The following is a 13210-nucleotide window of genomic DNA, read 5'->3' as shown; positions in this document are numbered from 1 at the left end:
GGTTAGGGTTGGTCGTATAGTTTTACTGAGGTTAGGTTTAGAGTTAGGTTTAGGCTGTCAACCACATCGACTGGCCAGTCACAGCGCACCCTCTACGACGTAGAGGTCTACGTCACCATTTACTCAACCCGCTGAAGGAACCATGCTCGCCAACTACACAGGGATGAGGGAATGCGGAACTCTCCTGCTGGCTTAACCATGCAAGGCTACGACAACGACACAAATTAATCGACTGCAGTAAGTATTTAACAATTTTGACATTCTAGCCAAGCCAGCCCACTGAGCCCAGTAACCTTACATTATGTGGCGTATTTGCTTGAGGATGCCAACACTAAATATTATTACACTAAATGGTGCTGTTGCGTATTCACTCTTGATTTGTGAGCTGTAAATGTCAATGTTGTAGGCTTACAAGCTGTAAATGTATTTATCTTCTAACTTGTTCTGCCAATAAGAATTGCGCGTTTTAACCTAAATGAATCCCATTGTTCTGATTGTGAGGAGATCGTCGATCGTGCATGTGGCAAAAATATCTTTATTTTTTTCTAAATCAAGGAAAGTAAAATTTCTTCTGCTATTAAAATGCGGAAATTCCCGGGGTGATGACGCGTCGTCGCGCGTACGCGTACTGCCATGGTTAACATGACATATTCATATTTATTTTATAGCCCTGAAACATGACTGTCATGATTGTGACAGTCATGTTTCAGGGCTATATCTATCCTAGTATAGTCTATAGATACCATGTCTCTGCAGTGTCTGCACCATGTCTCTGTCTGCCCCACCGACTTCAAATTGGACACACGTTCCACACCCCCACAGGGAATCCAGTGTTGAGTCGTCAGAACCACGGTTGTCCAGAACCGTCACAAAGGGCCTCTGCCCGGGCTCTGGACAGGGCCCCTGCCCAGGGTCCATATATGGAGCTGCGGCCTGTTCTGACATCACAACACTCCATATTTGGGCATGCCTGACATAGAACTCCATATATACGATTAAAGAGACGGATACAGAAATCTCCATATATGGGATAAAAGGGACACAGACAGATGGTGGAACTCTGACACGGGTACTGCATACCATCAATACTGACTTGGTGCTCTACAACCGGGCACCGGTCTAGCATATATGAATATGAGCTATAATGATATCCTTAGGGCCGATTCATACTCCTATTTTAGAGCCGAATAAAAGTCGGTTCGGCACTGTAGAGCCTACAATGTGACGTCATTTGAGGTTCGGGGGGGCGGGTACCGTCCTAAAGTCGGCTCTTCGGTGCTACTGAAAATTTCTGACGAGCCGAAATCATTTCGGCACTACAGTGCCGAAACAGCGGTAAAATAGGAGTATGAATCGGCCCTTAGTCTGACCTCAGTTATCCTGGCATCAGAACAATATGGGTGTTAAGTGATGCACCAGCATGTATTTTTGATGCGTGCCACATATCCTAACAAACTGTGATGTTTGTTTGCAGGCTATGTCTCAGCGGGAACTGAAGGTAGCGTTTGTCAGCAACCTCAATGGGACCAGCCTTGAGGAAGTGGCACTTGGCACATTTCTTGCCCCCCTGTGCCTTCTCATGAGAGGACTGCTGTTAATTCTGTGTCATCACGGCAAAGGATCTCTCACATTACCATTTCCATGGATTTCTCATCTCCTTCTAGACTTCTCTGTTATCATATTACCCCTTGTTCTGTCGTGCACTATCCTAAGTGACGTTCTTCATCAGGTCATCATGGGCCTAGCATTTGTTTCAGTGGGTGTGCTTTTCTACATCTACCGCACCAGCAGTCTTCCCACTGTTCACCCACAGAGTGCAATGAAAAGCTTTCTTCACAGTCATGTTCAGAGCAACCAGGTTCCTTTTGTGACTATTTTCCGAGTGCTTGTAAATGTGAAAACGTCTATAAGCATTCTAGCTGTGGATTTTAATGTGTTTCCAAGGAGATATGCTAAAACTGAAACCTATGGAACTGGGGTCATGGACTTCGGTGTTGGAGCTTATATCTTGGCAAATGCTTTAGTTTGTCCTGAGGCACGACAGAAGAATATACGTGGATCCAAAATCCATCATGTCAGTAAGCAGCTATTGTCCGTCTGGCCCTTGGTTGTCCTTGGGATGGGAAGGCTAGTGAGTGTAAAAATGACTGACTACCATGAGCATGTAACAGAATATGGTGTTCATTGGAATTTCTTTTTTACCCTAGCTATAGTCAGAGTCATGGCCTCTGTGCTCTTAGCTCTATTCCCAGTCAACAAGTCATGGCTGTTTGCCCTTTTGTTCAGTGGTTTTTATCAGTTTTCTCTCGAGACATCAGGTTTGAAATCTTTCATTATCAATAACGGTGACCGGACCAAAGACTTTCTTCATGCCAACAAGGAAGGCATTTTCTCCATTGCAGGGTATATTGCCATCTACATGGCGGGAGTTCAAATTGGTCTCTATGTTATGCAACCAAGAACACAAGTGAAAGAATGGGTCAAAGTAATGGGTACATTATTGTTAGGAAGTTGTGTACTATATTCTGCTTTGTACCTGTGTCAGACATTTGTTGAGCCAGTGTCTCGTCGAATGGCAAATTTACCTTTCTGCCTTTGGACTATTGCCCAGTGCTTGTTTTTTATATCCTGCCTTGGCATGGCTGATATAATTTTACTTTATATTAAATGCATATCAGGTTGTTACTTTGTGCCATCCTCATGGAATCCACACAAGAAAGACAACTCATCTTCTGACAAAAAGAAAAGCAACATGGATGCACTTTGCATTTTTCAAGCTGTCAACCGAAATCAGTTACTGTTTTTCCTGCTTGCAAATCTAATGACTGGTTTGACCAATATCTTGGTGGACACATTCAGCAGCAGTGATTATCATTCAGTATGTGCTTTGCTGTCATACATGTTCACAAATTGTTGTGTGATACATATTTTGAATATCTTTGGAATTACTGTAAAATTTTGGTGAGTTTAATTTGACAACAAAATAATAAAATACGATGTATTTAAAACTGTATTGGCTGAGTCAATGAAACTGACCCAGTTATTTTAACTGATAATCGACACTGTGTGCTTTATGAATTTGTATGCCTATATGACTTAATAAAATTATACTACCAATAATGTGTTCTTCAAATACATGGTGACACATTTCATGATTAATTTGCCAGTGTTATTTCAATTTGGAAATCAGGTCATTACATTTACACCACTGAATAATGGTAATAGTTTTATAGACTATAATATATCTGTAGCAAAGGCCTGCCAACTTTAAAGACTCCGATCAGATATGTCAGTGGTCAACCTAGTAATTATAGTAAAGTGAATTAGTTTCACTTCATTTCAAAAGATTGTTGCCCCTGTTAAAAAAATAAAATAAAAAAATCTTACAAATGTGATTTAGTTTACAAGTTCAATAATGTAGTCTCAAACACCACAAGGAAGCAGTAATAGTTAGCATACAACCATGTGTTATGGATTCACAGCATCTTGCAATGGGTCTGGTCCACAAGATTCGATACACCAACAAGATACCCATGTACCTGTCTAAATACTTCCTTAAGTCCACACCCACAACACCAGAGGGAGTTCAACAAACTATGTGCAACCCAGATTCGGCACAAACAAGGGATTAAATTAATTTCGCTCCTATGCCACCAAAATGTGGAACGCCCTACCAACAGTCTATGATGATTTCTTTTTATGGCTATATAGAAGTGTATATTTGTACGTCTCTAAATGTTATGATGAATTGAATTGGCCCCTATTTTAAACAAGTGTAATGCTTCATGGTGTCGGCCACAGTTTTGTGGTTGAAATGTACTGTAATTCTCCAATCTGTTAAAAAATACTTCAATCAATAATCAAACAATCATTAAAATATTGAGTTTGAAAGCTTTTCTTTTGTAACTGTGTTATGTTGCTATATTACAGTCACTCAAAAATGTCAGCGACTGGGATTTATGTTTTACCTTAATGGTTATTTATTTAAAAAATAAAATCTTAATTAATTAATTGAATACAACAATATGGCTTTTTGTATTAGCAATTACTTAGCATCATTGTAAAATAAATCGTACCACTACTACCGGTATTTGCAAAGAAGAAGAAGCAGGTGGAATTCGGCACGCGACACCGTCGTACGACGACCAGACTTGGTTGGTTGGCTTCATTGAAAATGAATAGCACGGGGGCGGGGCTGTCTCTCCGGTCCTCCCTCTATCCTTTTATTACGCTATGGTTGGCTCACGTAAAGTCAGTAGTGTTGCCATGTCCGCTTTGGGCTTGTTTTTCTGTAAAGTTGCTTGTAAATATTTGCAGTTGCGGACCCAATACTCTATGTTGCGGACGGGTTGCGTTTTTTGGGGCTTGTTTCTAAAGGAGTTGCTTATTTGGGCTTCTTTCCTAATGTCGTTTAAACCAGTGATTCTCACACATTTTCATGTCAAGGTAAGGACCTCCATGTCCAATTTAGGACCCTAAAGGTGGTTGCACACTGGACGCGAAATCTCCGAAATCCTTTATGCCGAAAACGCGTCCAGTGCTAAAAATATTTTGTGCCGGGAACCCACCCCCGCCCCCCATACAAGATTTGTGTTGTAATGTTTCAAAGAATATTCCACAGTCACATTATTTTCCATGATTGTTTTGAAAATATCTGCTATTTTCAAATCGCCTAGTCAGGCTTCTTTTTGGGCTTGTTTTCATGGACCTGGTTGCTTATTTCTCTCACACAATCTGGCAACACGTAAAGTCAGCTGGTACGCTTACGTCTCGGGGTTAAAGGTAAGGCAGTAAGCTGCTGTACTCTGTCGCACTTGTTTGTTTTGTTGTATTTAAATCGTCAACTTTCGACAGCGGGTGAGTAAACCAAATTGGACTTATTAACAAATAACGCTACTCACTTTCCGCAGTTCGTCTTAAAGTGCGGCCAATGTTAAAAGACGCAAATAGCAGATGCGATTAAAGTCAACGTAGCGCACTGTAACTTTGTATTAGCAGCCTTGCTGCTAACGTTTAGCCAGGTAACATAGCGATGCTAACTACTTAGCAGTTAGCTAAGTTTACAAGGACTGGCAGGGCTCACCAACTCTGAATCGCCATTGAGATAAATAATCTGTATCATCAATGGCATCACTTAATTCGGCTAAATATTGATTAAATGGCACGACACGCATATTGTAATTTATAATTTTCTTTGTTTGAATACATCTCCTTTTAATATATATATATGTGTGTGTGTATATATATATACACACATACATATATATGAAGTTAGCAAGCTAATGTCAGCTAGCCAGCTGAGGGTAGTTTCTGGTATTGCTAACTGCATAGCCAAAATAAGCTAACACAGAGTGAACCCTGCCCTTGTAACACACTGATTATGGTTAAGTCTAGTATGGAGACTTTACTTGACCAGAGCGGTGTCTCATCTAAACGGCGCTGGACTTGACTAAAATGTAATTCTCTTATTGCTCTCTTTTCCTTAGCTAGTTGGGTAAATCTGGGTCAAGATTAACGTGTAATCGTAATGTGTCGGTGTCACAGAATCAAAACGTTCGTGTGGGTAAATAGATTTTTACATGCATTGATTATGTCGCATTTCTTAACGATTGCTTTACATTTTGCAGTTACAGCGTGTTGAAGTGACCTGTAATAAAGGTGCATAATCTTGGTGTAGCCTCAGTGAATGTCAGTGTGTGTGACTGAGTTTAGTTCCTCTCTGTGTGTAACGTTCTGTACAGGCACTGCTGCACATAAGACATGGCGCGTCTGGTTGCGGTTTGCAGGGACGGAGAAGAAGACTTTCCATTCCTCTCCAGGCAGATTCCCTTATATATTGATGATAGTCTCACTGTAAGAACGCATTTCTGTATCATTCTCAGTGGGTGTCACCACCACAGTCATAGCTTACTCTACTGCATGCAATTTAGGACACTAGCTAGGTCAAATGCACTGAATGCAGGGGAGCAGAGCTGAAACAATCGATTACTTTTTCAATGAATCTAATATTCGAGAAGCGTATTTTGTAATATTTTGTAAAGGACGTAAAGAAAGACGTCATGAGTAGTAACCCATAGACTGAAGTTTAGAACCTCAGTGGCAGTGGCATAATATTGAATTACCTTTTGCCTTGACGGTGAGAAACACTGAGGACAGTTTCTAATGCGCAGTAATGCAGGTTGGATAGAATAGGACCTTGAAATCATTGTTTACCTGTCAAAGTGGCTAGTTAACAGTAAAGGCCTATTCATAGTCTGGATTTTCGGTGGTGAGGTGACCACCACTCCGGTGGTGAGGTGACCACCGGAGCTGAAATAACGTTGAGCGGTGGTGAGTAAAAACAGACTATGAATAGGCCTTAACAGTACAGCCAATATAGGATTTGTGCATGCATAAAGTGAGTGGCAAAGTGAGTGGTTGTTTAACGTCGTTTAATGCAATCCGATTTTATGGATTGTGTGGATGTATGGGCTGAAAATGCCAGAACGTAGTTTTTTTCCCACTCAGTAGGCGTTACCGCATAACTTCCGGGTATGATGATGATGTCACTTGCATAACCTCTGTTTCTGGCAAACAGCCACTTTGAAAAATGGTATCTCAACTCGAGTATCTTATTTCTTGGTGGATAGTTAAAGTATAAACTATTGTATTCATTCCAAAACGAATATTAGGGGAGTGGGCACACGTTTTTGGTGAAGTTGGGTAGAAATGCTTACCATCTCTTTGACCAGAGATGATTATTATGATAACTTGTTGATTGCATGAGCTGCTGAGTGACCCCACATGCACTTTTGTTTTCAGATGGTGATGGAATTTTCTGACAGTGTCATGGAAGCTGACAACCACCAGATTAATGGCTCTCAATTAAAAGCCTTTGCCCAGGTGAGGAGCTTTAACATGACTGTTAATGTTTGGCCAGCATAAAACAGTTGATACAATGGCAAAGAGGGAGTATTGGAGCTGGTGATAATTGGCTGAACTGATAATCATTATTGTGGTATCCTTTGCAACAACTAACAAGTATACCTCCAACATGTGTCAGAGGTGAGTCATGGCTCCACATGTTCTGTAAATAGTCATCATAACAGGTATGTCTCATGTCTTCATCTCCTAGTACCTCTCTAAATTGAAACAAGAAGATTTGAACGTTGCTATGACGGTAACGTCCAGAGAGGTTTTCAGTGCACTATCCCAGCTGGTGCCGTGTGTGGGCTGCAGACGGAGTGTGGAGCGCCTCTTCTCCCAGTTGGTGGAGTCTGGGAACCCTGCCCTAGAGCCTCTCACTGTGACGTCCACAAGCACACTCACTGTCACCAAGGCCTGTTTGGAAGACGTAAAGAAACTGTACACTCTTTTCTACTTCCATGGGTGAGTTTCAGTAATGTAGCCTGGTCTTCGTTTGCTGTATTCCCAAGGCTCAGTCCAACCCGAAACTTTGTGTTCAACCCAAAATGTTGCCAAAGTCGAACATCCGAGAACAAATGTATTTTCAATGCATATGACAGCATTTCAGCAGTGCTGAAATGCTGTCGTATGCATTTAAACCTAGACAACTTAACCGTCATGTGTCTGTTTCTTTATTGCTGCGGTGCTGATTGATATTTCACTTAAGCTTTGTGCGTAAGAGGGAGGAGGGACAGTCCATTATTAGACATAGGGATGGATCTCTTTTGTCTAAATATTGTTCATTATTGATTTGTTGATATTAAACAAAAGGGTTTAATAATGTAAAGTAAATAAGTTCTTCCTGATTAAGCAGAAAATAAATCAATAGAATAATCGCTAAGAAAATAATCTGTAATTGAGGCTAATGTATAGGAGTTACAGTCAGTGTTATTTTATCTCCTATACATGTCGACCGCTATTATAAATCTTTGGTAATCTTATTTTTGGTTTGAACTATATCGCTATCACTATAACTCTACAAATCGAGTAGCTATGTTGTTGCAGCATCAGTTACAGCCTTATATCTTACACCCTGTAAGAAAACTGTCATAGTAGTGTCCATTACAGCCTGTTCAGTATTCAATGCCTCTGTTTCTATAGGTTAAAGCTGAATGACGTGATTGATGCTATCCCAAAAAGCAAAAAGAACAAGCGATGTCAGTTGCACTCCTTAGACACGCACAAACCTAAGCCCTTGGGGTGAGTAATGTCCAATGTCTTTCTTTCATTCTTGGACTGCTGCATCAGCTCTTTTATAAGTTCCAGGGTGTTCTTGTGTAGAGGCTACATTTAAATCCACTCACACCTGGAAGCATTCATTCATGTAAAATGCATATTGTTACAGTTTGTATTAGGCAGGTGCTCACACAGTACAGGCAGGAGTACTAATGGAAGGACCGGCCGACCATGACGTCAAACTCATGTCACAATGACAACATTTGTGCAAGTCTCTGACAGACGAGCTTGTTCATTTATCAGAAAACTACGCAAATGTATCAAATAGTTTTCTGTTTTCCTTGTGGCAACAGAAATAACGGGAAATATAAGTCTTAAATGTAACAAAGAAATGCCATTATTTTGGAAAAGTACTAACGGAGTACTCTAATTGCAACACTAGGTTATGCACAAAAACACGTTAATGGAAAAGGCTACTGCTCACTATTATCTTACCCTTGTGTCCTTTGAAAGTATGGCAAACATCATTTTGTTGGAATTTTATTTTCAAATATGATATTGAAAATCTTTTGTGTTACCTATACCATAGAGGTAATATGCTTCAGTCTGGACATTGGGAATTGGCTTTTATATCATGTTTTACGTTAAATCATTAGATACTATTAGTTACATTTTCATTTGGTAGAATTTTGGGTCTGTTTAGGAGAACTCACTGTGAAGTTGATTGGTCAGTGCAGTTGCAGTGCTGCTGATAGTCTTGATAAGCGGTGATGTTTGTCAGTGTAGATGCCAGTATTTTCATAATCTGTTCACAGGGGAAGTTGGATGGATGTTTGGGAGCTGATGTCTCAGGAGTGCAGAGATGAGGTGGTCCTCATCGATAGTGCCTGTCTCTTAGAAACTCTGGAGACATACTTGCGCAAACACAGGTAATGTGTTACTAATACTACTTTTCCTATTTTTGGTTCTGTTTAAAGAAGGGATGCAAATGTATCTGATTAGATTAAAGTACTAGATTTTTATATTTTATTCATGTTTTGACATCTTGATCTAATTAGTATTATTATTACATGGTTTATTATTATTATTACATGGTTTATTATGGATATTTTTACTAAGTTTTACAGAGTTATTTCATTACATGACATGATGTTACTGTGCAGCCTACAACTCTTACAGTCTAGGCTGAAAGGGGTAGAAAGTGGGATTTTCTGTCAGTTTTCTGTCATCATAAATATTGTTTTGGTAGATTATGAACTGAAATTGTCTTTGGTGATATCTGTTTAAGAGAAAATGGTTCAATTATGTTGTCAATCCATCCACAGGTTTTGCACAGACTGCAAGAATAAGGTGCTTAGGGCGTACAACATCTTAGTGGGGGAGTTGGACTGTAGTAAGGAGAAGGGTTACTGTGCTGCCTTGTATGAGGGTCTCTGCTGCTGCCCCCATGAACGCCATGTCCATGTGTGCTGTGAGACTGACTTCATCGCCCACCTCCTTGGCCGGGCTGAGCCTGAGTTTGCAGGGGGTTATGAGTAAGTGCACTGCTGGAATTCCTGCTGCAGGTTTGTTTTTTTGGGGGGTTTTTAACTTTGTTTTTAATCCTACGATTTTGCAACCCATTTTTTCACCCAGTCAATTATCTAATGTAATCCTGGTTGCTACACTTCCTCTGCCAACCTGGGGGGGCAATAGACTGACCTCATGTATCAAGTATTTGATGAATGTCTCTTTGTTAGACGCAGAGAGAGGCATGCAAAGACGATTGACATTGCACAAGAGGAAGTCCTAACCTGTTTGGGAATCCACCTTTATGAACGGCTGCACAAGATCTGGCAGAAACTGAGGGCGGAGGAGCAGACATGGCAGATGCTCTTCCACTTGGGAATTGATGCACTGCGCAAAAGTTTTGAGGTACGTACTGTTTAAGCCTGTGAGTGACCGATAAAATGGTTACATTGGAATGATTGGATTGGTCATTGTGTTCTGATTGATGTGCAACTTATGTGTCTTAACCCCAATGGATCCAGATGGCTGTGGAGAAGATGCAGGGGTTCAGCCGACTGGAGCAGCTTGTTGAGGAGCTCTCTGAGGAGGAGAGGGTGAAAGAGTTGAAGCAAGAGAAAAAGAGACAAAAGCGAAAGAACCGTCGCAAAAACAAGTGTGGTTTCGACTTGACTAAGCAGGAACCTGAACCTGAGGAGAAGGAAAAAAGTTTGGATGAGGTAATGAATCTGTCAATCTGACCTCGCATGTGTTGTAGTCCTCATACTTCCAATTTGCGCCACATAGTATAATCCCTAATTACAAAGCAGGTTCTTTTCCCCATTTTTATGAAAAGTAACAGTTTTGGACCGCAATATTGATGAACGGTATGTGGTTTTGTAGGGTTCATTTGAGTCTGTGGTGAGCACCTGCAATGCCTGTGGTAGCCAGGATGAGGAGGAGGAGCAGGAGGAGGAGGAGGAAGAAGAGGTCAGCACTGCGGAGGTTATTGTTGTCAATGGAAGCACTTCCTGTAACTGCTCAGACCGCACAATCCTGAGCTCAACCCCAGTAAAGAAAGGTATCAATGTTCATCTTAACATGAGAATCATAATGGCCTCTCCATTATCCCCATTTTTTTTAATTTGAGGTTGCATGTGATTATCTAAAGTGAAAAGGATCTCCCCCCACCCCACCCCAATGTCTAGGTTTGTTTCCCAACTGCAATGGTAGTGACTGTGGCTACTCTTCAAGCATGGAAGGCAGTGAGACTGGTTCAAGAGTGGGCTCTGATGTCGGCTGCACTGAGGGAATCTGCAACCATGATGAAGCAGGTCAGTCATATTGAACACCTTCAACTTGTCACATATTAAAAATGAAGTCCATTTGTCACATTTCTTTTTCATTCGAAATAGATTACACAACTGGCCACCACTGTGCAGAAGATAAGGAGGAGGATGGAATGGACAGCTGTGTGGAGTGTTGGGCGAACTCTGAAGAAAACACTAAGTGCAAAATTAAAAAAAAGAAAAGAAAGGGAAAAGGCTTATGTAATGATCAGGTGAGGACATTTCAGATACATTATCTATACAGGATCTACAGTGTGTGACCTGTCTTAAAGACAAGGCAACAGATCATGTTAAACATAGCTGGGAATGAACTTGTCAAAAATCAAGGATTGTGCACTTGGTGACTACTAGTTTATGGTGTTGGCTATGGGCACAAGGTTTTCAAAAACCATCACAAACAAGTTGGGCTCGCCCCCTAGTGGTCGGTCTGCAATGAATGAATACTAGATAGGTCAGTATTATGGTTGAAACCCCAAATTATTGATAGAGATTTTGTTGCTATTGGGTGTGCTACTGCTAACCTAACATTTTAGGAAAAAATAACTACTGGAAAGTAATCATTTTCAAGATGGCATCCACGATGGAAACATTCAATGTACGTTTAAGGCCAATTCCCTCCACTCCTGGTATCACAATTCTTTATACCAGCTTAATTTTCAGCAGTTGCAGAACTTTTTTCATTAAGTCATTTCCAATAATTCTTAAGATGCAACTGATCTTATAGTCTACACAATGGACTAGTATTTCTGAAGGTGTCCTTTATCGTTGCCCTACTTTTTTTTTTTTGTCCCATTGAAATGTCTCCCGTTGTCTTACAGCGACTAACGGCTGAAGTTTGTGAGACAGATGGGAACACAAGGGAACACAGTCTGACAACGTCACACACTTGCCGAAACAAAGAAGCGTGTTCCTCACCTCAGTTACCAAGGGCACAGCATCAGAAGAACCTCAACCATCATCTTGGGCCTCCAGATGCAAACATGTGTGGCCAGATAGATGCCAACACGAAAAGTCTGATGGCCCTTCTGGTTAGTCAAATATACAAAAAATGTTAAACATGTTTGGTTTGTGTCTTTGTGCTTTCATACTAAAGTGTTTTTGTTATGTTTTTTTCCCCCTGTGATATGAATACATTCTTGAAACAGGAGGATTCTGAAGGGACATCGGACGAGAGCGGCCTAACGCAGGATGAAATCCAGGCATTTGTTGAAAGTAACAAGTCCTTCTACAACAACCGCGATCTGTACCGTCAGCATTTGAAAGAAAAATTCACTAACTACTGCCGTGCCACTGAGCAGAGCAAGCCAGCCTGTGGTGTTGAATGACTAGCTACTGCTAGTGATAAAGTATAGTAGCTGCACTCATCAAATCGTTCAATGGGAAAACACTCATGACCACTGCTGCGCCGCCTTTAGTGAAAAAAAATAATACATTTGGGTATCTCGTTCAGCTATTAACTTGTTTGAATTAAATGAAATGTGATTCTTAGTTTCTATTCATCTCTTTTCTCACTTGTGCCCACATGCTTTTCTTGCCCACCTTCCTTCCCCACCTTCCTTCCAACCCTGTAATGGTTCCCTTTGACAAAGCCTTGTTAATTGTTGGTCTCCATGTAGGGCTGTTGCTAAAGGGCACAATGGAATTTGGTAATCAAACTTGCAAGCTGTGACATTAGGGATATATTTTAGTAGTCTTATTTTTTGTTTGTTTTGATTTCCTTTTCCGTTTTTGTCTCACTTCTGTGACACTTCATGTAGTGATAAACGTACCAATAAATGTGTACAGAAATTCTAAATATAGAGATTTTACAAAGAATTAACATCCATTTATATTATGAATTGGGTGTGATGTTAAGAGCGCAATGTGCAAACTTTACTAAATAAAGAATATTTATTAATATGCATTATAAAATTGTACTGTACTTTTATACTAAACTCAAGTTCTAAAAGATCTAGAAACCTCTGTTAAAAGTGAATTATTAATAGATATCCACTGGGCCATTGTAACAACTTGCATAAAGGTATTGCATGGTAGGCCTACTTTGTGAGGGAGGTTTAACATACCACTCACCAACTACCACTACCAATCCATTATCTATGCAATAACAGCTTGGGGTCACCATCACGTCACAAGAAGATAACAAATTTCCCAATGTTCTTTATTGCAAATAACCCCTTTTCAATAGTAAAATAGACAAGAATGCAAGCTGCTTTCACTATTCTAACCAGACAATCATATTATTGTATCACCGTGTT

General features: G+C 40.4%; 2 protein-coding genes across 3 annotated transcripts; both read left to right on the top strand.

The window, feature by feature from the left end:
- Window positions 1–47: 47 nt before the first annotated feature.
- pigw (phosphatidylinositol glycan anchor biosynthesis, class W) lies at window positions 48–3008 on the top strand. The gene is made up of 2 exons (XM_079508319.1): window positions 48–237; window positions 1475–3008. Exon 2 carries the CDS (start codon window positions 1478–1480, stop codon window positions 2963–2965), a length of 1488 nt encoding a protein of 495 aa, XP_079364445.1. The 5' UTR covers window positions 48–237; window positions 1475–1477; the 3' UTR covers window positions 2966–3008.
- A 1736-nt stretch (window positions 3009–4744) lies between these two features.
- Window positions 4745–12866, top strand: ggnbp2 (gametogenetin binding protein 2). Of its 2 annotated transcripts, none has more exons than XM_079508206.1 (14): window positions 4745–4782; window positions 5742–5853; window positions 6802–6882; window positions 7115–7368; window positions 8047–8145; window positions 8937–9050; window positions 9447–9656; window positions 9861–10035; window positions 10152–10346; window positions 10510–10687; window positions 10815–10940; window positions 11022–11167; window positions 11774–11983; window positions 12101–12866. In XM_079508206.1, the coding sequence occupies exons 2-14, from the start codon at window positions 5761–5763 to the stop codon at window positions 12278–12280; spliced, it is 2061 nt and encodes a 686-aa protein (XP_079364332.1). In that variant the 5' UTR covers window positions 4745–4782; window positions 5742–5760; the 3' UTR covers window positions 12281–12866. The 2 variants fall into 2 exon arrangements, with proteins under 2 accessions (XP_079364332.1, XP_079364331.1); XM_079508205.1 differs by having other exon boundaries at window positions 4773–4857.
- Window positions 12867–13210: the final 344 nt, after the last annotated feature.

Source organism: Electrona antarctica (assembly GCF_951216825.1).
Source record: "Electrona antarctica genome assembly, chromosome: 8".
Classification (NCBI taxonomy): Eukaryota; Metazoa; Chordata; class Actinopteri; order Myctophiformes; family Myctophidae; genus Electrona; species Electrona antarctica.
The sequence above is the reverse complement of the archived record's forward strand: the minus strand, read 5'-3'. Positions and strand labels throughout refer to the sequence as shown.

What these genes read in the sequence shown, in the direction of transcription:
- pigw (XM_079508319.1), top strand. Translation starts at nt 1,478, where the DNA reads ATGTCTCAGCGGGAACTGAAGGTAGCGTTTGTCAGCAACCTCAATGGG.
- ggnbp2 (XM_079508206.1), top strand. Translation starts at nt 5,761, where the DNA reads ATGGCGCGTCTGGTTGCGGTTTGCAGGGACGGAGAAGAAGACTTTCCA. An exon ending in ACTCTTTTCTACTTCCATGG is followed by an intron (nt 7,369 to 8,046) that starts GTGAGTTTCAGT and finishes CTGTTTCTATAG; the next exon opens with GTTAAAGCTGAATGACGTGA. An exon ending in CTCAACCCCAGTAAAGAAAG is followed by an intron (nt 10,688 to 10,814) that starts GTATCAATGTTC and finishes CCCAATGTCTAG; the next exon opens with GTTTGTTTCCCAACTGCAAT.